This window comes from Pelophylax lessonae (genome assembly GCF_965119305.1).
Source record: "Pelophylax lessonae genome assembly, chromosome: 2".
Classification (NCBI taxonomy): Eukaryota; Metazoa; Chordata; class Amphibia; order Anura; family Ranidae; genus Pelophylax; species Pelophylax lessonae.
This window is the reverse complement of record NC_138769.1, coordinates 226,566,855-226,594,024: the sequence shown is the minus strand read 5'-3', so window position 1 is coordinate 226,594,024 and position 27,170 is coordinate 226,566,855. Positions and strand designations below refer to the sequence as shown.

The 27,170-nt window shown below is 43.0% G+C and overlaps 1 protein-coding gene across 1 annotated transcript in view; it reads right to left on the bottom strand.

The window, feature by feature from the left end:
• AMPD1 (adenosine monophosphate deaminase 1) overlaps nucleotides 1-27,170 on the bottom strand; it is a 126,390-nt gene that overhangs the window by 87,708 nt on the left and 11,512 nt on the right. The window contains exons 2-3 of the mRNA XM_082246209.1: nucleotides 8,155-8,329; nucleotides 6,664-6,820 (exon numbers count right to left, since the gene is read on the bottom strand). Coding sequence (XP_082102335.1) covers nucleotides 6,664-6,820; nucleotides 8,155-8,329 — 332 coding nt within the window. The remainder of the gene's footprint in view (nucleotides 1-6,663; nucleotides 6,821-8,154; nucleotides 8,330-27,170) is intronic.

Here is a 27,170-nt window from a genome sequence, read left to right as displayed (position 1 = left end):
TACACACTATATATAGTTAAAAAAATTAAAGTACATCTTAAACTATCAAGGCTTTCTACCATGTTGAAATATCTCTGTGGCCAATAAGCAATCATTATCTTTTTTCCAAATAAAAGGGAACATTGTTTTTTTAACATTCATGTGCTGTAGTAAAATGTCAGACAGGTTGGAGAGAAAAGTCTTGGCAGGATTGGTGACATAACAACCTCAGCAACAATTGGCATATCTCTCATCTCAAATTGTTAGGAATGGGATATCTGTATTTTTATGGCTATCTTTTTTTAACAATACTTGTCCCTCATTTTGTCTCTTCAAGTAAGAAATGTATTCCTGGGCTGGTACTCCACACACAACATTACTACATGGAGCAGCAGAAGGGGATTCCCCTTTAGAGGGTTATGCATACTCAGCTGCTCTTTTCAATTGCACCGCTGGTCCTTCCTCGGGATTTCAGAGGGCATCAGTTTTCACATGGCTGGGATAGCTACTGTATTACTGCTGCAATTTAGAAACATGGAAATTTGTTGTCTTTCCCGGCTAAACTAAACTTTCCAACTGCCAATTATTGAGCTTTGAACTTTAAAAACCTGTCTCCAAATTAGAATATACAGTATTCTCTAAAAGGAAAGTATTACAGTTAAAGTGGAACTAAACCCTCCTATCCTTTTCAGCCAATTGGGCTGCCATCTATTCTCTGTTGGATCTGCAGTTGGCATTGTGCTGCACATGTGATCAATTATGACACCAGCCTTTTGGCATGACAGTTCAGTTGAGAACACAAGCAACACTAAAGCCCCGTACACACGTGCAGATTGTCGGCCGAACGATCGGCCGTCTTTTGTCCCCGGGCTGTCGTGTCCGCTGAAAAGTGCAAAAGACTGCACATGAATTTTGTCCGCCAACAACAGCCGACTGCAGAAGTGATGTCATGTGATGGTTAACTTTCCCTGTGTTTTTTCTTTTCTGAGCATGCCCAGTCTTGCAAATCTGCTGTCTGTCAGCCGAAATCTGTACTGACTGGCGAACAATCGGCCGTTCTGGTGTCGGCATACAAAAATTTTAATGCTTGCACGACAGATTCTGTTCGGCCGAAAGTGCGCTGTCGGCTGTCGGAAGCATCATATTAACAAGCCGAAAATCGGCCGATCGGTCGTCGGCCGAATCTTTTCGGCCAACAATCTGCACGTGTGTACGGGCCTTAAGAGATATCAATCATAGCATTCCTCTTATGTAAGTGTTTTCCAAACAAATCAATTAATTTAGTTCCACTTTAAGTACTAACTCCAGCAGCTCATTATCTTGTAAAGGGTTTAGTATACCTTTACCAAAAACTGCAAGGAATGTCGTCTGTAGATAAAAAAAAAAAAACGTTTGCAGCTTTTACCACAATTGGATAATGCCTTTGTTATAGGTTTAGGTAATTTATGTTCCACATGAAGCCTGGGTAAAAAAACTCCCGGAGATGGCATCCTTCCATCCTGCCTTGTTGCTAGGGCATTGCTTAGACACACTCAGCTGCTACTACTCATCCCCACCATCACAGCTCCTATACCCTACATATGTGTGGTCCACCATCTCCTCTGTCGCAGCATTGCTAAGCTTAGGGGAGGGAATGCTAAGCTAAGGGAGAGTGTGTGAATCGTCTGGAAGTGTTTTAGCAACTTTCTAGCAACAAGGCAGGATGGAATGATGCCATATCTGGGAGTTTTTCAAACAAGCTTTGTGAGATACCTAAATGGCTTACACATACAGTCATGGTCAAAAATATTGGCACTCTGCATTTCTGGTAGATAATGTACCTTTTCGCCCAGAAATTTGTTGCAATTACAAATGTTTAGGCGTTATCATGTTTATTTCTTTAGTTTGTATGGTATGACACAAAACTCCAAAAATAGACTGGACAAAATTATTGGCACCTTCTGAAAATTTTTAGAAATACTTGCATTCAAAGTTTGTGATGCTTCTGTAATTTGTAATTAAACTCACTTGTATCAATTAACAGGTGCTGACAATATAGAAATCATACCAGCAACCAGTTAAAATGGTGAAACATTGACTCAACCGTTCTGTAGTGTCTTTGTGTGCCACACGGAGCACGGAGAAGAGAAAGAACAGCAAAGAATTGCCTCAGGATTGCGGAAAATGATGTGGAAAAGCATGGACAATCTCAAGGTTACAAATCTATCCCCAGAGATCTTAATGTTCCTGTGTGTGCAACATTGTCAAGAGGTTTTCAACCAATGGCACTGTAGCTAATCTCCCTGGATGTAGACGAAAGAGAAAAATTATTTAAAGATCACAACAAAGGTTTGTTCGAATGGTGGATAAAAAACTTTGATCAACTTCCAGACAAATTCAAGCTGACCTTTAAGCACAGGGTACAACTGTGTCAGCTCACACTATACATCGCCATCTGAATGAAAATGGACGCTATAGTAGGAAACCCAGGTGGACCCCATTGCTGACACAGAAACATAAAAAAGCCAGATTGGTGTTGGCCAAATTTACCTAAGGAAGCCAAAATCCTTTTGGGAGAATGTGCTGTGGATAGACAAAACAAAATTACAGTTTTTTGGAAAAGCCCATCATTCTACTGTTTTTAGTAAAAAAGAAATGAGGCCTTTAAAGAAAAAAATGACAGTCCCTACAGTCAAACATGCTGGAGGTTCACTGATGTTTTGGGGTTGCTTTGCTGCTTTAGGCACTGGATGTCTTGACCGTGTGCATGGCATTATAAAATCTGAAGACTACCAAAGAATTCTGGGGGGCAAAGTAGGGTCCAGTGTCCAGAAATGGTTTAAGAAAAAGCGCTGGAGAGTACTGAACTGGCCTGGAATGAGTCCAGATCTTAATTCCATAGAGCAACTGGATCTCAAAACAGTAGTGGGGAAAAGGAACCCTTCCAATCTGAGAGACCTGGAGCAGTTGGCAAAAGAGTCGTCCAACGATCCAGCAGAGAGGTGTAAGAAACTCATTGATGGTTACAGAAGGCGATTGATTTCAGTTATTATTTCCGAAAGGTGTGCTAACAAAATGTAAATTGAGGGTGCCAATAAACAGTCCATTTTTAGAGTTTTGCGTGGAATGTGTCAGATTTGGCTTTGTTTTTCTCCACTTTTTTGTGTCATACCAATACAAAGAAAAGAAATAAACATGAGAATGCCTAAACATTTGTAATTCCAACAATTTTCAGGGTGAAGTGGGGCCTTATCTGACAAAAATGCAGGGGGTGCCAATATTTTTGGACATGACTGTAAAACAAAGGCATTGTTCAACTTTGGTCAAAGCTGCACAGTTTTGTTTATCTACAGGAGCCCCTTACCTGCATAGGCAGTTTTTTTGGTAAAGGTGGACAAACTCTTTAAAGTGGTAGGAAACCACAGCCTTATTTTGTTTTTAAACTCTGCAAGACAATGGAAATTTCACATTTTGAAATGCTTACCTTGGAATGAATCCCTTCAGCGGCACGCTCTCACAGCTGACAGGGCTTCCATCTTCACCTTGTCTTCCTTTTGGGTTTGCGTGCTGAGGCCATCCACTTGGCCGAGCCGTGATGACGTCACGTGGGAGTCACACGGCAAGCGCGAGAGTCATGGTTGTGGCACAGAGCTCTGAAGGGACGGCACGGGCAAGACGTCACCGGCTGCATGCAATGTGAATATCTCCTAAAAAGTGCAAATTTAGGAGATATTCACTGTACCTACAGGTAAGCCTTATTATAGGCTTACCTGTAAGTTAAATGTAAAAAAGGACTCTTCTACCACTTTAAAGAAACCATTATACTGTACAACACACAAGGTCAATCAGTCAGTGTCAGTTCATCCAGAAACAACCAACCAATATCTTGCGGCTCACCTAATCTTTGAGAGCATCCATTTTTATTATATATTATAGTGAACAAACACCATAATGCTGCAGCATTAACACACTTTTGGGTCAGAGTTGTCCTTTCTCAAGTGTTTGTTTGGCTCAATAATCCAACAATGCATTTACACATTAGCCACTTCCCAATCGGGGCAATTTTTTTAAATTTTTCACACAGATGTTTAAATCAGCATTTTTGGCTAGAAAATTACTGCTAAACTTACTGCCAAACATTATACTCTATAATTCAGAAAGTAGAGGCTCTGTAGAATAAAACGGTGGCAGTTGCAATTGTTTTATGTTCCATGATTTTTACGCAGCTGTTTCTGAAAGCAAAGGCTCTGTAGAATAAAATAGTGGCAGTTGCAATTTTTATATTGCATGACTTGTATGCAGCTGTTTATCAAATACATATTTTTAGGAAAAAATAAAATAAAATTAATCTTAGTGCACACAAACACAAAAAACAGGTTTTTTTTTTGTCAAATATAAAAGATGGTGTTGCCTTGAGTAATGTAAATAGATACAAAACATGTCAGGAGTCAAAACTGCGTGCGCCCGTGAAATTGAGAAAAATCTATGGTATCTAAACAATTTAAAAATTTACACTTTAAAGCTATTACAAGTTATGATATTAGAGTCAATCACAAATTGTATTCTAGAATTATTGCTCTCACTCCAACATTTAGGTGCAGTGCAATGGCTGTTTACAAACATGTTGGGACCTACACACGTATCCGCATTTATGTGTATGTGAGGAGGGTACGGGGGTGCTTTTAAATTTTTCTTTTTTTCATTTTATTTACCTTTTTTCTTATGGCTATCAAGCCAATAAGCCCCCTATGTGAGAGCAGGGGCAAATGACAAGATAGCATGAGCAGGGTTCTCTTCATGGGGACAACAAGGGTGTATTAGATCCCCAATTTCTCCCCTGCTTTCCATTGCAGCTAATCAAGCACACATTGTGCTTGATCTTGTCCAGGTATTCTCGCCATTTTAAAAGTGATCTGGCAGCTCCACGACTTTTACTGAACATCTGATTGCCAGCTGAAAAATAAACTAAGCTCATGGCTACAGCCATGAGGGATTACAAGTACCCTTACCCAACGGAAAGGAGCGAGCACATTATCCCAGTACTTTGGGCCCTGAAGCGGCCAATGGTAGCTAAGGAACCACTGGCCAGTGGAATAGGGAGGGTTTGAACCTTTATTAGGCTCTTATGTAATTCCCATTTAGTTAAGGCCTTATTTCTGCCAAAGACACTTAGGCCTTCACTTTCCAGGGTATAGGGTATAATCTGTTGCTAATCAGCTGTGGCCCTGTTGTAATTCTGTTGTTCTAAATTGTCATTGCCTGTTAACCTCCTTAGCGGTAATCCCGAGCGTGACTCGGGGTTGGTTTTTCATATCAGGATCGGTAACCCCGAGTCACGCTCGGGGTGGATTGCACGGAGCGCAGCGGTGTCTCTTACCTTATCCTGGCGATCCAGCGATGATCTCTCATTGCTGTGACCGCCAGCCGAGAGTCCCGCCGCTCCTCCGTCGGTCTCCGTCGCTCTGATCACTTCCTAGTTCCGTTCCCTGCAGCAGCAATGCTGCATGGGAGCAGAACTAGGGAGGGAAATTTAAAAAAAAAAAAAAAAAAAAAAAACGTTGCACAAAACACATTTTATATTATATATATATATATATATATATATATATATACACATATATATATATATGTATATATATATATATGTGTATATATATATATATATATATATATATATATATATATATATATATATATACACCGGTATATATATATATATATATATATATATATATATATATGTATATATATATATATATATATATATATATATATATATATATGCACACACACATATATCTATATATAATATATAATGCATGAATTATAATCTAATCAATAATATAATTTTATTATATATATTATATATTAAATAATAAAATAATATTATTGATTCGATTATAATTCACGCGTTTGTGTTTCAAATTTATCACATCTGGGATGTCTACTAGACTCTTGTTTTGGTCAGGTTTAAGTCAGTAATTACTAAGAATTGTAGGCCTATAATACATAACGCCAAATTTCCATGAAAAGAATTGTACCGCTTTTGGTATGTAATTCCTGACATAATCATACCGCCAGGGAGGTTAAAATTGCTGTTATTTCCTTTGCTGGGGGTGGTTTTCCAAATAAAATACTTTCTTCATAGCCTTAAGGTGTGTCAGAGAGTGTGGTGCCACCTAGTGGGTTGTTAGTACCTAAAACAAAAAAAACTTGGACATCCTACAGCCCCTTTGGGGTTGGCGCTACACATTCATTATATGCTTGGTTTGAATTGCCAGCTGATGGGGCTTTTAAAGACTAACTCTACTTCTCACTATCTTAGGATAGTTCCACATGTATGCATTGCATTAACATGTGGTAAAACATGTGATTTACTGTGCATCACTCAATGCACAATAACACAATGTACTACATGCATTGCACTACAGTTCCATTTATTTTAAATGGCACCCCAGCACAACTACACATTTCACGAAAAGATATATGCATTTTTGTGCACCACAGTGCATAAATGTGAACCATCTGCGTCCTGCGGAGTGCCGCACTGCAAAAAAAAAAGGTGCAGGTGTGTTAAAACCTGCATTGCAGTGCTTTGATAGCCCATTTAACGCACCACAACATTATAAAAAGGACCTTCGGGTTGCAATCTCACCATTAAATGAAAATAGTTTAAAAGAAAGTGTATACTATTTTATTCCTTACCCCAGATGCATAGTCTCCAGTAATCTGTACCCTTTGGAACTCTGGCACAGTTAGATAGAGAGGTGCAGAATCTTCTGCATCTGCTACAGGAACGTGTTTCTGCTCTTCCTCTGGGACTTTGAGAACAATTGACTTCAGACGTTGCAGACGCTTTTTTCTTAAAAAGAAAAATAAGGCCAACACAAATATATATATATTTTACAAAGGAAAGAATTACTGAATAAGTCTTTCACAAAGATTAACATTGGCAAATGGGGGCATAGACACTATTCATTTCAGTCTGCCAGTACGAGGACTACATATCAGCTGCTCTTTTATTACAAAAATAGGAAGTAGTAGCGTCAGTTGCTTAAATGAAAGCATATCTGAACCCAAAAACAAAAATATAATATATTTTAGGGTAGCAGTCCTTAGATGTGGTGGCTGCATTATGTTTAATTTATCAGACTAAGAATATTTTAAGAAAGTGCAGAAAAACAGGATTTGAGTACATGTCGAGAATAATCACGTGGCTGGTTATGGGGGCTGCGCTGACTTTGGACTTGATAAAACACAGTTGACCAACACCAGCAGATGACATGGCTGCCCAAATCATCACGGACTGTGGAAATTTTGGCATTTCATTTGGAAATCAAGGTCCCAGAGTGTGGAGGAGGAGTGGAGAAGCACAGAATCCAAGTTGCATGAGGTCCAGTGTGAGGTTTCCACAGTCAGTGATGATTTTGGGGAGCCGTGTCACCTGCTGGTGTTGGTCCACGGTGTTTTATTAAGTCCAAAGTCAGCGCAGCCCCCTACCAGGAAATTCTAGAGCACTTCATGCTTCCCTCTGCTGACCAGCCTCATGGAGATGCTGATTTCATTTTCCAGCAGGACTTGGCATCTGCCCACAATGCCAAAAGTACCAATACCTGGTTTAATGATCATGGTATCACTGTGCTTGATTGGCCAGCAAACTCGCCTGACCTAAACCCCATAGAGAATCTGTGAGGTATTGTCAAGAGTAAGATGAGAGACACCAAACCCAACAATGCGGATGAGCTGAAAGCCACTATCAAAGAAACCTGGGCTTCCATAACCCCTCAGCAGTGCCAAAGGCTGATCACCTCCATGCCACGTCGCATTGATGCAGTATTTCATGCAAAAAGAGTCCCAACCAAGTTTTAAGTGCATACTATACAGTACATGGACATTCTTTTCAGTAAGTCAACATTTCTGTATTAAAAATCCTTTTTTATTGGTCTTCTGTAATATTCTTTCTGGGTTTTTACTAGCTGTAAGCTATAATCATCAAAATTAAAAGAAAGAAATGCTTGAAATAGATCACTCGGTGTGTAACGCATCTATATAAAATATATGAGTTTCACTTTTTGAATTGAATTACTGAAATAAATAAACTTTTTGATAATATTCTAATTTTCATGAGATGCACCTGTATATAATAAATGTATATGTTGAAAATCACTGGTATAGACTATACTTATATGTTTTTACCTTTTATCTTGAGCCTCCTTTGTATCTAGAAGAACCATGTGATCATTCATTTCATGGTGTGCAATGGGGCAGTGTTCCACAACATCAAAGAGATTAAGTTCATCTTTGGTATCATCACCCAAAACCTCGGTGGCAAACACTTTCTCAGCTAATGTACGGATGTCTTCTTTGCTTTCTGCAGAGATGAAAGCCAGATTTACTATAGATTAAATACAAACTTGGAAACATGAAATAACTAGAGATACAGCCTAAGTATTCCTAACAATGGCTTCCAGTAAAACAGTGCTTAAATAATGAAACAAAGTGACTTAAAGCATACATAACAAACCACCTTTATTTATTGTCTGAAGAGAAAGCGGTTTTTGATGCTCACATTAGCCAGACAGATTGCTATTTTGACTTTCTTTACTGCATTGAAAGAATGACAGGGAAATCTTGGATGGTTTGATAGACATTAACAGTTCTTCCTCCAGACACTTAAAAAACCAGGGCTCCAAGTCTATTCAAAGGCGTATTCTATTAGGTGTTACTTGATTCAGATTGGGGAAGGCAAGGGGCATTCTAAGCTATTGTATTGTCACCAACAGCCTATCAATAATGTATTTATTTATTTTTACAAGGTCCCTATTACCAAGAAAGGATATCACTACTTAACCACTTGCCTACAGGGCACTTTCACCCCCTTCCTGCCCAGGCCAATTTTCAGCTTTCAGCGCTCTCACATTTTGAATGACAATTGCGTGGTCATGCTACACTGTACCCACATGAAATTTTTATCATTTTTTTAACACAAATAGAGCTTTGGTGGTATTTAATCACCTCTGGGTTTTTTATTCCTTACAAGAAAAAAAGACAGAAAATTTTGAAAAAAAAAAGTTTTTCTTATTTTCTGTGAGTAAATTTTGAAAATAAATACATTTTCTCCTTCACTGATGTGCGCTGATGAGGCGGCACTGATGGGCACTGATAGGCTGCACTGATGGGCACTGATGAGGTGGCACTTATGGGCACTGATGAGGTGGCACTGATGAGGAGGTACTAATATGCAGCACTGATGGGCACTGATAGGTGGCACTGATGAGCACTGAGAAGTGGCATTGATGGGCACTGACAGGCGGCACTGATGGGTGGCACTGATGGGCACTGACAGGCGGCACTGATGGGCACTGACGGGTGGCACTGATGGGCACTGACTGGTGGCACTGATGAGCACTGATGGGCAGCACCATCAGTGCCTACAATCAGTGCCCATAGTGCTGCCAGTCAGTGCCCATCAGTGCCTAGATGAGCAGGCACTGATGGGCACTGACTGGCAGCACTATGGGCACTGATTGTGGGCACTGATGGCAGGCACTGTGGGCACTGATGCTGGGCAGTAACTGGCACTTCATTTAAATGTTGTGTAATCAGGGTATTTGTCTCCCCTGTGAGGAAGAGCCGCGGATCGGCTCGCCTCACACTGTCAGCGAATAACGGCACTTCCTCATTTACATGTGACCGGCTGTGATTCGACACAGCCGATCACATGGGTAAAGAGTCATGTCATTGAGTCCTAGCAACACGACGCGGTCACAATCGCCCCTGGGGGCGCGCGAGAGAGGCTGTTCTGGTGCGCAGTCATATGACGGCGTCCCAGGATAATAGCTACACCGCTCCGCCGTCATTTGACGGTGGGCGGGTAGGAAGTGGTTAAACTATTTAAATGGACCATTTGATTCTTCTTAATAGAAGGAGAAGAAGGAGAAGAATAAAATGTTTGGGTAAATGGATGCCTCCCAACAACTTTGTCTTGTGTTCTAATATAGCTTAAAGCAACTTTTTTCAACCAGGGTGCCTAGGCACCCTGGGGTGCCTTGAGGTATCTTCAGGTGTGCCTTGGCAAAATGCCTAAAAATTGCCAAAAAATTGTATACAAGCCAGCAGGTGGATCAAGCCTTCCTTTTAGCTACACAAAGCCACAGGTTTTCATTGTGCACTATTACGACCTTCTAGCCACCGGCATCCTAACAACCAATGACTTTATTAGTTGATAAGGAGGATGTCGGTCATCTGTACAGCATCCTTGTTTGATTTTCTATTGCCCCTCTGCATCAGCGCTGGGGTCACATTTGCTGAGTGATGGAGAAAAACTGAGGTAGAAGCTGAACATTCAAAAAATTTGGGGGAGCATACCCATGTATTTCTAAAGCTGGTGCAGCTATGAACCAAGAGACATGTATATTAAAAAAGAATAGCGCACACATGCAAAAGAAACTACCAAATTTGAAGACAATCCATACATAAAAATGGGGATTTGGTCCCACCATATGGCCATATAGTGCTCAAGCCCACCACTGCGTCAAAGTAGGACCCACTGATAATAGGGTACTTTGACGCAGTGGTGGGCTTGAGCACTATATGGCCATATGGTGGGACCAAATCCCCATTTTTATTTATGGATTGTCTTCAAATTTGGTAATAATTTCTTTTGCATGTGTGCGCTATTCTTTTTTAATATACATGTCTCTTGGTTCATAGCTGCACCAGCTTTAGAAATACATGGGTATGCTCCCCCAAATTTTTTGCTTGTTTATTATTTATTCAGTCTGACCAGACTACCGAGGTTGAGCAACCCCACCCCACCCCCCACACACACCTGTACTCTATCAGTGTCCACTATTAAGCAGATATAGGAGGAGTCCCCTGCAGTGCATTTGCACATCTTTCCCAGCAAGGAGTGTTATCTCCAAGGGTTAGAAAGGCTGGATTCATCTCTTTCTCATGGTTAGTGTAGGACCCACTGATAATGGAATACTTTGACGCAGTGGAGGGCTTGAGCACTATATGGCCATATGGTGGGACTAAACCCCCATTTTTATTTATGGATTGTCTTCAAATTTGGTAGTTTCTTTTGCATGTGTGCGCTATTCTTTTTTAATATACAAGAAGCTGAACATTGGAATACTAGTCAGTACCAGAGTGCAAAAGTGTATAGGATTTTGAAGAATAAATCACCTCTAATGTTGGGCGGTCTTTGTGTGTGGGTGTTGATGAATTATGTAAAACAAATAGCTTTTTACATTTTAGAATGGGATGCCTCGAGGCTGCCCACATTTTTAAAAGGTGCCTTGAGATTGTCCATAATTTTAAAGGGTGCCTTGACTGAAAAAAGGTTGAGAAACACTGAATAAAAGTATACCCAGAGGGAAAGCTATTTCAGTTTTGGATAGAGTGCAGAGGGATTGGAACACCTATTAGATTTTTATTGCTGTCTGTGCCCCCATTAGGGAGATTCACTCTCTATATTTGTCCTGCTTACCATTTTCATTAAAAGTGAAAGCAAAAGAAAATCCCAAATTTTGGGTTGTCCCCAGAAAAGTAATAGGGGGGAAATCTTTTAATGGGGACACTAGTTCTTGTGACCTGGGTGGCTCCAAAGGATTCCTTTTTTTTTGCAGGGATTTCCTCTCACTTCCTGTTTGGCTATGGGACAGGAAGTGAAGGTAAATCTCCCCATTGGGACACAGATGGTGGGAAAAAAAAACGCTGACAGGGATTATAGCCCTCCTTTATTCTATCCAAAATAAAAATAAAAATATTATAGTTCTACTTTAAATTGTAAAACAGGTATACAATAATCTTCAGACCCTTCATTCTTCTCCAATAATGAAAGGCCATAAGCGTCCACTAAAAGAAATATCTTACAACAGGTTGGAAAGTCTACCTGGGCAGAAAAATGCACCCTCACCTGGGTCTTGGTATAAGCCCAGTAACCTCAAGCCATGCTCGGAATCAGAAGCATTGCTTGCCTTGATAAAATAATTTGCAGACATCCTTGTACTTTTAAATGTAAAGCTAGAATGAGCTGTTTTTGAATCCTATAAGATTTTTTGACAAAAGCTACACATTTTTTCTTGATTTTTTGACAATAGCCACACATTCAAATTAAAAAGATAATACTTTGCTTTATGGGACAAACACGTTCCCTGTGTCATGCCAGTCTTGAGGAAGACCACTGGGTAAACTATTCACAGTGGATTTGCAACTTGTAACTTGGCGTACAAGATAATAAAGTGACAAAAAGGCTTACACAAGGCCAGCCTGCTATATACAAAGGTCATGTTCTTTGACACCCCTAATAGGTATCAGCAATCTTATATCATTTTGGAAAGGCAGTGTGTGAGCCTCATTTGGCTGATCATATTTGACCCATTTGGCCTCCTGCTAAATTATGGAGGGAAAATCTTGAAGGAAATTATGTTTACATATACAGCATCAAAAATAATTTTATCACTAGCCTGTGCTCATGTCAATTATCTAATTATTATTTTTGTAAAAAAATTAGTATCACTTATAAATGTTTTACTTCCCCCTTTTGAGTCAGCAGGTGGAGCTCTAAACTTCTTTACACATGTGAAGCATTGTATCATTTTCAGCTTTGGTGAAAGAAGCCTGTATTTGAGGAACTCTACTGTACTTTCTTTTTGGCTAATCCATAGTATTGTGATTTGCCATGCATGAAATATATATATACTGAGGTGGGTCTGCCATTGTTACCGGTTACCTCTCCAGCCCATGTGAGCTGCGACCCTGGGTGTGAGAACTGAGACATTGACAACTCCGGCATTTTTGTTTTGTTGTTTTATTGTACTTAGGGGGATGGGAGAAGGGAACAAGTGGGATACTCCTTTAGGCTCAACTAAGTACAACTTGGGACTTTCTCAGAAAAATGTTGGTTAACGATGTCTTGGCGCCAGCCGACGCTAGCCAACTCTCACTGACGCTTAGAACACACTGTAACTTGAAGGAAGTGGTGAATCCTCGACTTTGAGCCCAGAAGATCCAGGACTATAGAATAATGAGCTTCTAAAGCTGGATACACACTATACAATTGTCTTCAGATTTTTTCCTTTAGACTTACCAAAACCATATAATAGGAGGTCAAATCTAAACACTTTCCATTTGTATGCAGTCAGGCCGGCCCTTGCACTACATAGTTGAAGGTAAATCTAAAGGAAATCGACCAACAAAAGTTGTATAGTGTGTATCCAGCTTAACACTGCTGCGCAGCAAAGTCACTGACATCTTCCTCCAGCCTTGCACGGGCTTGAGATAGATTGTTATGAATTCCTGTATGGCTGCAACTCCCAACCAATACACTGTACACTGTCTCTTCAGGGCCCAAACTGAAGGTGCCCCCTTTAACTCTTCAGGGTCCCCTGACTAGGTACCCCCTCTGCCACTTCAGGGTCCTCAACCTAGGTACCCCCTTTACAGCTAGCTGATATCTGGATCCTAGAACCTTCTCTGGAGTGGTCCCCTCTAACACTTCAGGCATACCCCCAGGGGCAATCTTCAGTACTCACGACCTGTGTAGGCTTTCCTGGGACTGGACCCCTCTCGCTCTCCGCTGGTTTTCAGCACACTGGATCCCCCTCAGCTCAACTCAGCACTCTCTGGATTCTCAGGTGGCACCCCAAGACATCTGCTTCCTCTGACAGGAGGAGAGACAGCCGTTCTCTCCCTCCTGGGACTCTGCTCCCGCCAAAGACACTGAGTCATGCACTTCCCTCAAACGTATACCCACTCCCAGAATCCCTTGCGGCAAAATCTGCCTTCTGGGGTAGTTACAAGCCTGAATGTGTCCCCTGATTGGGTTTCCTCCACTGCCCTATGAGAAGCCTCTCACAGGAACCAATAGGGAGACTCCCCTCTCAGCAGGCACACCTGGAAGCCATGACACCCTGGCAACACGAAATCATGGCCCTGCTGTTAGGCAGACAAGGCCCACTATACATTTACCTAGCACCTACCTGTAAGGTGCTACATATATATAAAAATAATAAAAATAGATTTAAAGCAACAGTTTAAAAGCATATGAAACTAAAAAAAACAATGGACCCAAAACTATTTTAGTATCTATTTGCTAAATTCACAGTGTTGCCATACTTGGCAGTATTATTGCATACCATGGCCCAGCAATTCATAAATTGTAGGCCATAGTATGTAACCTGCAGTATCCTACAGAGTTCTCTCTACCTAATGCAGCATTTGGAGGAGAGCGGTCATGTTAATTTGACAGGTCTTTTTCAGATTTTTTTTATATATACAGTATCTCACAAAAGTTAGTACACCCCTCACATTTTTGTAACTATTTTATCATATCTTTTCATGTGACAACACTGAAGAAATTACACTTTGCTACAATATAAAGTAGTGAGTGTACAGCTTGTATCACAGTGTAAATTTGCTGTCCCCTCAAAATAACTCAACACACAGCCATTAATGTCTAAACCGCTGGCAACAAAATTGAGTACACCCCTAAGTGGAAATGTACAAATTGGGCCCAATTAGCCATTTTGCCTCCCCGGTGTCATGTGACTCATTAATGTTACAAGGTCTCAGGTGTGAATAGGGAGCAGGTGTGTTAAATTTGGTGTTATCGCTCTCACTCTCTCATACTGGTCACTGGAAAATCAACATGGCACCTCATGGCAAAGAACTCTCTGAGGATCTGTGCTGGCAGGGAGATAGGAAAGCTCTCCCTCTCCTCTCTTTCACTATGCGGGCAGGGATATGGCGCTCATGATTTCTAACAGCGACCCTGTCACTCTGTGTGCTGGCGGGATGCACACCCTAATGTAATAGGCTGCGCACACCTATGGACCCTTCAGTTCTTTGTAAGTAGGCAAACATACGAATTTTGCAGGGGATCAAATAATTATTTTCCCCACTGTATACTTACCCAGCCACACTATCTCACCACCTTCCTGCACCATACCTCCTTCTCCTCCCCTGGCTGCCTGGGACTAGGGGGAAGGGTGGTCAGGCTTAGGCCCTGGCTCTGTCAGGTGGAGGGAGCTTTGTCAGGTAGGCTGTATGGGGCCCATGATTTCTAACAGTGGCCCTGTTTCTCTGTGTGCTGGCAGGGAGATGGGAAAGCTCTCCCTCTTCTCTCTTTCACTATGCGGGCGGAGATATGGCGCCCATGATTTCTAACAGCGGCCCTGTCACTCTGTGTGCTGGCGGGGAGATGGGAAAAGCTCTCCCTCTCCTCTCTTTTACTATGTGGGCGGGTAAATGGCGCCTATGATTTCTAATAGCGGCCCTGTCGCTCTGTGTGCTGGCGGGGAGATGGGAAAGCTATCGGAAAGCTATCCCTCTCTTCTTTTTCACTATGCGGCAGGGAGACGGGGCCCATGATGTCTAACAGCAACCCTGTCGCTCTGTGTGCTGGCGGGGAGATGGGAAAGCTCTCCCTCTCTTCTCTTTCACTATGCGGGCAGGAATATGGCGCTCATGATTTCTAACAGCGACCCTGTCACTCTGTGTGCTGGCGGGGTGAACACCCTAATGTAATAGGCTGCGCACACCTATGGACCCTTCAGTTCTTTGTAAGTAGGCAAACATACGAATTTTGCAGGGGATCAAATAATTATTTCCCCCACTGTATACTTACCCAGCCACACTATCTCACCACTACTGCAGCCCTTGCTAATGGAGCAGGAGTTCTGAGTATGAGAGAGCATGTGACCTCCCTCGTGTGACAGTCACCCCTGCTGCACATACTCGCTTTCCCTTTGCTCCCCAGCCACTCCGTTCTACAACCAGCAGCTTACCCAGAAGTGAGGACTTATTCCCTTCCCCATGTGGGGGTGCTGGATGCATGAGCAGCCAATCACTAAATGGCAGTCCTGTCACAGGAAGAAATAGGCATTTCACTTTGTTTTCCACAGCAATCAGAGTGTAAGTGAAGTGAAGGAAAAATGAGTATGTGAGGTAGGGATGGTGGCATTTAAAAGGCCCACTGGTAAATCGTATGTGGTTATTACCTGTAATGCTTGTGTTCAATATATAATTTCCCTTATTTCACATGCTTGTATTTATATTTTTCCACATATACATAAATCTGTCCAGAAAAACAGTTACAGGGGTTGTAATGCACCAGAAGAGTTGAATTAAATTTCACAGTGGTCCGATCAGTAAACTTTCTTCCAGCAAAGGTCCAAATCACAATTTTGTGTGATGATTCAGATCCTTTACATCACAGCCCCCCTCCCCTTACCTAGGTAGATAGTTGGTAAGTTTGAATAAAGACATCAGTCCATCCAGTTCAACCTGTGTAGGTATGCATTTATGTCTCCAACACTTCCCATATCTCTGTATATTGGTTACACTGAGATGCCTATCTAAGAGTTTTTTTTTCAAACTGTTAACATTTCCTGCTGACACCACCAATTGTGGAAGGGAGTTCTGCATCTTTACCATTCTAATAGTAAAGAACCTCTTAAAGTTGAACTTTAGTCAGAAAATGAAGTCCTGCTAAATCACTTCAGGCTGGCCCTTTTTGTAGGTAGAGTTATGGAATAAGTAGTGCATGTACTGTTTAAAATCCAGTAATACATTGTTTCACCCTGCTCTTCAGCATAGCTGAACCTGCGATCTGTCCCTGTTTCACTCAGTCACCTCCCCCCACACATGTCAGTAAGCACCAGGCATACATTAACCCCTCCCTCTCCAATAAAATTAACCCCTTCCCTGCCAGTGTCATTTTTACAGTAACAGTGCATATGTATAGCACTGATTACTGTAGTAATGTCACTGGTACCCCCAAAAGTGTCAAAAATGTCAGTCAAGGGTCCGATCTGTCCGCCGCAATGTCGCAGTCCTGCAAAATAAATCGCAGATCGCCGCCATTACTCGTTAGAAAAAAAACCACCAAAAATGACAGAAATCTTTCCCTTAGTTAGTAAACGCAATAACTTTTGCGCAAACCAATCAAAATACGCTTATTGCGATTTTTTTTACCAAAAATATTTAACAGAAAACAAATTGGCCAAAAATGATAAAAAATTTAGATTTTTTACATTTTTTGGGGGGGGGGGGGGGTTTCATATAAAAAAAATGTGAAAAATATTGTTATTTTTTCAAAATTTTCGCACTTTTTTGTTTATAGCGCAAAAAGTAAAAATCGCACAGGTGATCAAATACCACCAAAAGAAAGCTCTGTTTGTGGGAAAAAAGGACGTCAATTTCATTTGGGTATGGCGTTGCATGACCGCGCAATTGTCAGTTAAATTCGCACAGTGCCGAATCGCAAAAAGTGGCCTGGACGTAAGACAGCAAAATCCTCCGGTGGTAAAGTGGTTAAGCTGCAGTGTGCAAGAGACATAATTTAATTGATGGACATTTGGGAGCTATAAAAGCTCTAATTATGACAGCAGAGCACCTAAAGACACATCACATATTCATGAAGGACTCATAAAAAAAAATAAGCTAATGATGTAACTTCATGACCGCGCCATAGGTTAATGTCAACATGCATTCCATAGAGTGCTCTTATTACAATCCTGCACTCCTCTAGAGATGAGATCCTAATTTACACATTGCTTGTCTAAACCTTTGTACATTTTAATCCTCACTGAGACCGTGTTTGTTTGCAGCGGAGCAGTAACTGTAAACTACGCATAGCAAAGCTATTGGTATCCCACTTTTCACCAGTTACATTCAATATGATTTATGAACAGAGACATAAAAGTGAGTGTTTGTAGCTGAAGTTCCCAGTTGTGGATGTCACACCAGCATCTTGTAAGCTACTTGTCTCTGCTATTTTCAAAAGCTCCAAAAAAATGTTTTATGAAAAATTGAATTTTTTTGTAGATTTTATAATTTTGTTCATTAAAGTGTTACTAAACCCAGGACCCTGCATTCACTATATCAGGTCTCCCACAGTACACAGCACATGGAAATGTAATTATTTTAGTAAATATAAACTGCTAAATACCTTTTCTCATCAGCAGTATATAGCAGCTAGAGCAGTCTTGTGACCTGTATCAGTTTGTGCTGAAAGCTCGTAGGAGGAGTTTTCATTTCTCCCATGATTGTCCTATTAGGCTTCAAGACCCCTGACACTCTGTCTGGACAGCGCTGATTGGCCCTGTGCCCACACCAAACTGGGCATGTGCAGCCTGACTCTGTAAATATCAGGTTATTGTTTTGAGCCAGTGGAAGAAGGGGAGGATCTGTGCATACAGGATCAAACAGCCTTTTTTACACAATGCAGAGGATTACCGCTCACTGTTCCACAGTGAGTATAACAAGCATGCTTAACTGCATATACAGACTGATTTTACTGTTGTGGGTTTAGTAACACTTTAAACAAGTCACCTGGGGTGGCATCTTTATTGTTAATGTAGTGTTCCATATTTCAATAAGCCCTCGTCCACAGACCATGTTACCCACTATGACACATTTGTTACATAGTAGGCGAGGTTGAATAAAGACAATAGTCCATCCAGTTCAACCTGTGTAGGTGTGTGTGACTGTAATCATCTAACATAGCCCTCAATCTCCTGATCCTTGAGATGTAAGTCTAAGAGTCTTTTGAAAGTCACCATACTACCCGCAGAAACCACCTCTTGTGGTAGACAATTCCACAATCTTGTAGCCCTAACAGTAAAGAACCCCCCACGTTGCCTGAGGTTAAAACGCTTCTCCTCTAATCGCATTGTATGTCCTCGAGTCCTCATGCAATTCCTTCGAATGAACAGCTTTTCTTCTAAGCTGAGATCCCCATTAAGATATTTATAAATTGCTATCATGTCCCCTCTCAGACGTCTTTTCTCCAGGGAAAATAAATCGAGCGATTGCAGCCGCTCTTCATAGGTAAGGTCCTCCAACCCCCTAATCAGTTTAGTTGCCCTTCTCTGGACTTTCTCCAGCTCCAACACATCCCTCCTGAGGACTGGCGACCAGAACTGGACAGAATACTCCAGATGCGGTCGGACCAGAGTTTTATAAAGTGGAAGGATTATAGTCTTATCTCTGGAATACATCCCTTTCTTTATGCATGCTAATATTCTGTTGGCTTTGGAAGCTGCCGCTTGGCATTGCATGCTGTTGCCTAATCTATCATCAACTAAGACTCCCAAATCTTTCTCCATTTTTGATTCCCCCAAGGGTTCCCCTCCTAACGTGTATTGTGTTTTTATGTTTTTGGTCCCCAAGTGCAAAACCTTACACTTCTCCACATTAAACCTCATTTGCCATGTCGTTGCCCACTCCGTAATTTTGTCCAGGTCATTCTGTAGGATATCTGCTTCATGCTGTGCAGTTATTGCCCTGGCCAATTTTGTGTCATCTGCAAAAACTGATAACGAACTACTGATCCCTTCCTCAATGCTGTTTATGAATAAATTGAACAAGGTTGGTCCCAGGACTGAGCCCTGGGGCACCCCGCTTACTACCTCAGACCAGTCTGAGTATGCGCTGTTTATTACTACCCTTTGGACACGGCCTTTTAGCCAATTCCGTATCCAAGAGCAAACCCTGCTGTCGATACCTGCAGACCTTATTTTATAAATTAAGCGCTTGTGGGGAACTGTATCAAACGCCTTAGCGAAATCCAAGTACACCACATCCACTGGTCTCCCCCTATCTAGCTCACAGCTCACTTCCTCGTAGAATGCTAAGAGATTGGTTTGACAAGAACGCCCATTTGTAAACCCGTGCTGGTTACTACTGATGATGTTGTTGTCTTTAGCATACTCTACGATATAGTCCCTTATCATCCCCTCCAAAAGTTTACATATTATTGATGTCAGACTGACAGGCCTATAATTTCCCGGGATATGTCTCTGGCCCTTTTTGAATATCGGAATCACGTTAGCCTTCCTCCAATCCCCTGGTACATCTCCTGTCCTAATACTGTCAGCAAAGATCAGGAACAGTGGTCTAGATATAACCATACTGAGTTCCTTGAGCACTCTCGGATGTACGCCATCCGGGCCTGGTGATTTGTTTGTGTTAAGTTTATCCAGTCTTTCCCTGATTTCCCCCTCTGTTAGCCATAGTGGCAAGTCCTGTGTATTACTACTAACCATACAGTCATGGTCAGTGTACCCTTCCTTTTCCTGCGTAAAGACTGACGAGAAAAAAGAATTCAGCACGGTTGCTTTTTCAGTGTCCTCTGTAACCATCCTCCCATCATCGTTAATTATGTGTGCAATATGCTCTGCCCTAGTTTTTTTGCTGTTGATATATTTAAAGAATTTCTTTGGGTTTTTTTTACTATCCTCCGCTATTTGTCTCTCAAAGTTGATTTTAGCCATCTTGATTTCGTGTTTACACTTCTTATTTTCCTCCTTGTATTGCTGGAAGGCCGATACTGTGCCCTCTGATTTATATTTCTTGAAGGCCAATTTTTTTCCCCTAATAAGTTTTTTAACGCTACGGTTTAGCCAGCCAGGTTTGGCTTTGTCTCTTCTAAATTTATTCCCCATAGGAATGCACTGCAAGATGCCTTTGCTTAATATTGTTCTAAAGCATTCCCATTTTTCCTCTGTGGTCAGTGATCCCAGGGTTTGGTCCCAGTTTACCCTTTCCATCAATGAGTACAATTTTGGAAAGTCTGCCCTTCTGAAGTTTAGGGTTCTTATGTTCCCCACTTGCCTTTTTATATTGTTATTTATACTAAATGTGATCATCCTGTGATCGCTAGAGCCCAGGTTGTCCTGGACTCCTACCTCCGAGATTATGTCTGGGTCATTAGTGATCAATAGATCCAGGATAGCATTCTCTCTAGTAGGGGAATCCACCAACTGCGACATGTAGTTATCCTGTAAGGTTTCCGTGAATAGCCGGGCCTTATGCGAGTGTGCAGTCCCCTCTTCCCAGTCAATGTCGGGATAATTGAAGTCCCCCAATATGATGACTGATCCTAGTTTTGCCGCTTTACCTATTAGTGCTAAAAATTCCAGCTCTACCTCCTCCCCTTGGTTAGGTGGCCTATAGCAAACCCCCACAACTACTTTTCCCTTATCTTCTTCCCTATCGAGTTCAACCCACACAGATTCTAAATCCATGCTCATCCCATCCGTAATGTCACTCCTTTCTAGCACCTTTATATTGTTCTTGACATAGAGACATACCCCTCCCCCTCTTTTACCAACCCTGTCCTTCCGGTACACCGAATACCCTTGGATATTGGCCAGCCAGTCATGTGAGGGGTCGAACCAAGTCTCCGCTATTCCCACAAGGTCTATGTCTTCCTCATGTACTAACATTTCCAACTCATCCATCTTATTAGCTAGGCTCCTGGCATTAGCATATACCCCTCTTAGTTTTACGGAAGTTAAACGTGATTGGCGGTTTTGTTTATTTCTGTTTGGTCTGCTGTTCTCCCGCACAGACCCGCCAATTGATGTTGTTGACCTACTGTCGCTGTTGACCCAACAACTGCCTTCAGTCCTCTGCTCCCTCCTGACTGATTCTACTTCTGAGCCCTCCCCCCCGTCTCCTAGTTTAAAAGCCCCTCCAACTCGGTGGCCATCTTTCTCCCCAAAAGAGCTGTACCGTCCCCATTAAGGTGCAGCCCATCCTTACTAAAGAGCCGGTAGCCGACTGAGAAGTCAGCCCAGTTCTCCAGGAACCCAAACCCCTCCTTCCTACACCAATTCCTCAGCCACTTGTTAACTTCCCTAAGCTCCTTCTGCCTCTCCTGTGTGGCTCGAGGTACAGGCAGTATTTCAGAGAAAACCACCTTGGAGGTCCTTTTCCTCAATCTATTACCTAAGTCCCTGAAATCGTTCTTAAGGATCCTCCACCTACCTTTAACTTTGTCATTAGTGCCCACATGCACCATGACCGCTGGGTCATCCCCAGCCCCGCCCAACAATCTGTCTGCCAGATCTGCGATGTGCCGAACTCGGGCGCCCGGTAAACAACAAACTGTTCGGTTCACGAGATCTTTTTTACAGATTTCCCTCTCTGTCCTCTTGATAATTGAGTCCCCCACTACCACAACCTTTCTAACCTTTCCTGAGTTACGGCCCCCCTTCTTCCTGGAGCCGTCCCTCCCCTGGCAGCTGGGGGAGGGCGCATGCTCCAGCTCTGCCACCCCTGAGTTGATATCCCCCTCAACCTGCAACTCAGCAAACATGTTAGGGTGTACCAACTCAGGACTGGCCTCCCTGACTCTCCTCCCCCTAACATTCCTAACAGTCACCCAGCTGCGTACCTCTGCTGCTTGCGTCTCCTCTATTCCTTCCTCCTCTATGCTGACCCCTGCCAGCGCCTGCTGGGTAATGTCCAAGCTCCTTTTCAGGTTGTAGATGCCACGCAGTCTTGTCACTGTGTTCTCTAGATCCACGATGTGGGCTTCCAGAGCAACAAGTCGCTCACATCTTGCACAGCAGTATTCGTCCTCGATTGTTTCATCAAGGAACGCATACATGCCGCAAGAAGTGCACTGAGTGGCATCCCCAATCCTGTCGGACATTATTACCCACTACTCTATGGGGATAATATTAACGACCTGCTCTTCCTTACCTACACTACCTCTAACTTCCCTGGTACAAAACCTGGGGTACCCACCAGTCGCTAATACCCTCACCAGTCACTAGATACTCACCAGTCGCAAGGATCCTCACCAGTCGCAAGGATACTCACCAGTCGCAAGATACTCACCAGTCGCAAGATACTCACCAGTCGCAAGATACTCACCAGTCGCAAGATACTCACCAGTCGCAAGGATACTCACCAGTCGCAAAGATACTCACCAGTCGCAAAGATACTCACCAGTCGCAAAGATACTCACCAGTCGCAAGCTACTTCACCAGTCGCAAGGATACTCACCAGTGCAAGGATACTCACCAGTCGCAAGGATACTCACCAGTCGCAAGGATACTCACCAGTCGCAAGGATACTCACCAGTCGCAAGATACTCACCAGTCGCAAAGATACTCACCAGTCGCAAAGATACTCACCAGTCGCAAAGATACTCACCAGTCGCAAGGACACTCACCAGTCGCAAAGATACTTCCAGTCGCAAAGCTACTCACCAGTCGCAATGATACTCACCAGTCGCAAAGATACTCACCAGTCGCAAAGATACTCACCAGTCGCAAGGATACTCACCAGTCGCAAGGATACTCACCAGTCGCAAGGATACTCACCAGTCGCAAGGACACTCACCAGTCGCAAAGATACTCACCAGTCGCAAGATACTCACCAGTCGCAAGTTACTTCACCAGTCGCAAGGATACTCACCAGTGCAAGGATATTCACCAGTTGCAAGGATACTCACCAGTTGCAAGGATACTCACCCGTCACAAGGTACTCACCAGTCGCAAGGATACTCACCAGTCGCAAGGATACTCACCAGTCGCAAGGATACTCACCAGTCGCAATGATACTCACCAGTCGCAAAGATACTCACCAGTCGCAAAGATACTCCCCAGTCGCAAGGACACTCACCAGTCGCAAAGATACTCACCAGTCGCAAAGATACTCACCAGTCGCAATGATACTCACCAGTCGCAAGGACACTCACCAGTCGCAAGGACACTCACCAGTCGCAAAGACACTCACCAGTCGCAAGGATACTCACCAGTCGCAAGGATACTCACCAGTCGCAAGGATACTCACCAGTCGCAAGGACACTCACCAGTCGCAAGATACTCACCAGTCGCAAGGATACTCACCAGTCGCAAGGATACTCACCAGTCGCAAGGATACTCACCAGTCGCAAGGACACTCACCAGTCGCAAGGACACTCACCAGTCGCAAAGATACTCACCAGTCGCAAGATACTCACCAGTCGCAAGGATACTTACCAGTCGCAAGGATACTTACCAGGTACTCAGTTGCAGAGACAGTCACACAGCAGTCAGTCGCAGTACAGACAAACAGCTATTGATTTCTTACAGAGTACAGTCACACAGCTTTCCCCCTGTTTGCAGCTGCTGCTCTACTCACAGCTGCTGACACACACACACACACACACACACACACTGGGACGGATGTCTCCTCCTCCTCACTGGGCACGGACGGTCCTCCTCCTCTTCTTCCAGGCACTAAGGAAGGCGGGTTCTGACCTCCGCCGCTCTCTGCCTCGGCTCCCGTCCTCCACCTCCGCTCAGTTGCTGGTCCCTGCACGGTGCACCCGCACCCCTTGTGCGGCTTCCCCCGCACGTGTCCCCGCAGCTCCTCTTCCTTCCTCCTCTCTCCCTTGCCGCACGAACCGCACGAACCCTCACTTCCGGTTCCGGTTCCGGTTCAGGTTTGTGGGAAAGAGACCCTTGTCCTCTCAACATTGTAATAAGCTGCTTTGTCAATGCAGGTGTTTGAAATCTGGCAGTAGGTTATAGGGGGGGGGGGGGGTGAGGGTGACAGGGGGTAGGGTGTTAGCAAGGTGGCAGTGGAATGCCAGGTGTGATGAGGATGACAGGAGGTAGGGTGTTAGCAAGGTGGCAGTGGGGTTCCAGGTGTGATGAGGATGACAGGCGGTAGGGTGTTAGCAAGGTGGCAGTGGGGAGCCATGTCTGATGAGGATGACAGGAAGTAGGGTGTTAGTTCAATTTCAGTGTTTGCTGATGATCCAAAGTTAAGCAAGTTAATAATTTTCAAATCAGGATATATCAACTTTAGCTAAAATAGAGGGGTGGCCAGCTAAATCACAAATGAGGTTCAATGCAGGAAAATGTAAAGTAATGCACTTATGAGCTAAAAATATGTATGCAAGTTAAACGCTAGAGGGAAAACCTCTGGGGAAACAAGGATGGAAAAGAATTTGGGGGTCCTAGTAGATGGCAGATTCAGCAATAGCATACAATGCCATATTGCAGCAAGCAGGCCCAGCAGACTATTAGTGTGCATTAAAAAGGGTATTTACTTAAAAGATAAATCTATAATTCTACCACTTTACAAAAATCTGGTTCAGCCATATAGTAAGTATGCAGTCCAGTTTTGGTCACCAATCCTGAGGAAGAATGTCCTTGAACCGGTGAGAGTCCTGAGAATAGCAACAAAGCTAATAGGAGGGCTAGAGGACCTTAGTTATGAGGAATGACTACAAACATTAAACTTATTCTCCCTGGAGAAGAGGAGATCTGATACACAAATCTTTAAATGGGGAGTGTATTATTTGGAGATTGTTTAATCTTAGGAATCTGAAGAAGAGACACGACCACACAATGAAGTTGGACGAGAAGCAGTTCAATCTTAAACTGCTTATGGGGTTCTTTACTGTTAGAATAGTAAGGTTGTGGAACAGTTGATGCTGTCAGGTAATGTATAGTGGTTTTGTACATATTTATGTAGCATTGTGCCATTAGACCAATCAGATGGCTCAGTCTCAGACAACAGGAGCTGCAAAGCAAGCTGATACTACTGTGCTGTTAGGAACTATTATTCACGCATTAAAAGTTTATAAAAAATTAAAAAAAAAGAATACACCTAAATAGTAAAAAAAAAAAACAGCTATAAAACAAAATGTATCAACCTAAGAAAAATTTAATTAAATTTAAACCATTATAGTTTCTATTAACCACTTGCCGACTGCCTAACGACTATCTACGTTGGCAGTCAGCTCCTCACAGGCAAAGTGACGTAGTACTACGACGCCAGCCTGTAAGGCTCTAGGGAGCGAGCGCGCGCCGCTGGAGGCGTGCTCCCGCTCCAGCTCGCTCACGGACCCCCCGCCCCTGCACGTGTGAGCGGCGGACCCGATGTCTGCCGGTCACTCGCGATCGTCGGTTACACCGGGAGAAAGGCAGGCGGCTATTGTAAACAAAGCCGCCTGTCTTTCTCCCCTGTGTAACAGCAGAGATCATACGGTCCTGCTATGTAGGATTGTAGATCTCTGCTGTTACATGAAAAGCCACATCCAATCACAGTTAGAAGCACACCCCTAGGGACACACCTAACCCCTCCTTCTCCAATAAAGTTAACCTATTCCTGGCCAGTGTAATTTTTACAGTAACAGTGCATATGTATAGCACTGATTACTGTAATAATGTCACTGGTACCCCCGAAAGTGTAAAAAATGTCAGTCAGGGGTCCAATCTGTCCGCCGCAATGTCGCAGTCCCGCAAAAAAAAAAATCGCAGATCGCCGCCATTACTCGTTAAAAAAAAAAATAAAAATTACAAAAATCTTTCCCTTAGTTAGTAAACGCAATAACGTTTGCGCAAACCAATCAAAGTACGCTTTTTGCGACTTTTTTTTACCAAACATATGTAGCAGAAAACAAATTGGCCTAAAATGTTAAAAAAAATGGATTTTTGTAAAATCTTACCGTAAAATCCTTTTCTCTTAGCTCATTGACAGACGTAGTCCTCGGTGATACAGCACCTTCGGGTTATGTTGCCTCCACAGGAGTAGGACTAGACAGGAAATAAAATGCTCTGGCCACACCCTAGGGGCAGTCCCAGAGGGTATATCCTCTCTCTCTCTCTGCCTCAGCAAATCAGTTATGTCATAAAAGCAGTCTTTAGAGAATTTAACCCAACCCAACTCAAAAAAAACAGAGGGGCGGGTACTACGTCTGTCAATGAGCTAAGAGAAAAGGATTTTACGGTAAGATTTTACAAAAATCCATTTTTCACTATCGCTCATTGACAGACGTAGTCCTCGGTGATACAGCACCTTCGGGAAGTCCCAGAGCAGTATCACAAATGAGGGGTGGGAAAATGGAAATCAAATCCAAATCTAGAAGGCCCAACCGGTGCCAACTAGAAGTTTACAATGCTCATCCTTAATGATGAGACTCAACAAAAAAATTTTCAAACAGAAAAAAACCCTCGAGGTAGACCACCGGTCTCCTCAAATTGCGGCCTGCAAAACCTTGCGGCCAAATGAGGCATCCGCCGATGCCATCACATCAATTTTATAAAATTTTGTAAAGGTATGTACCGACGACCAGGTGGCCGCTTTACATACCTGGACCACTGATGCCTGATGGCGAAATGCCCAGGAAGTACTGAGCGCTCGAGTGAAGTGCGCCCTAACAGGGAACGGAGGATTCCGACCCTTAATAGAATAAGCCTGTACCACAGTCTGACTGATCCATGTAGATATGGTCGCGGCAGACACAGGTAACCCCCTTCAAGGGCTATCCGTGATCACAAAAAGTGAGTCCGTCTTACGAAAACCACTTTAGGAAGGAAGGATGGATTCGGAAGAAGAACCACCTTATCCCTATGAACCACCAGATCTGGGGAACGACAGGATAATGCGGCCAGTTCTGACACCCTGCG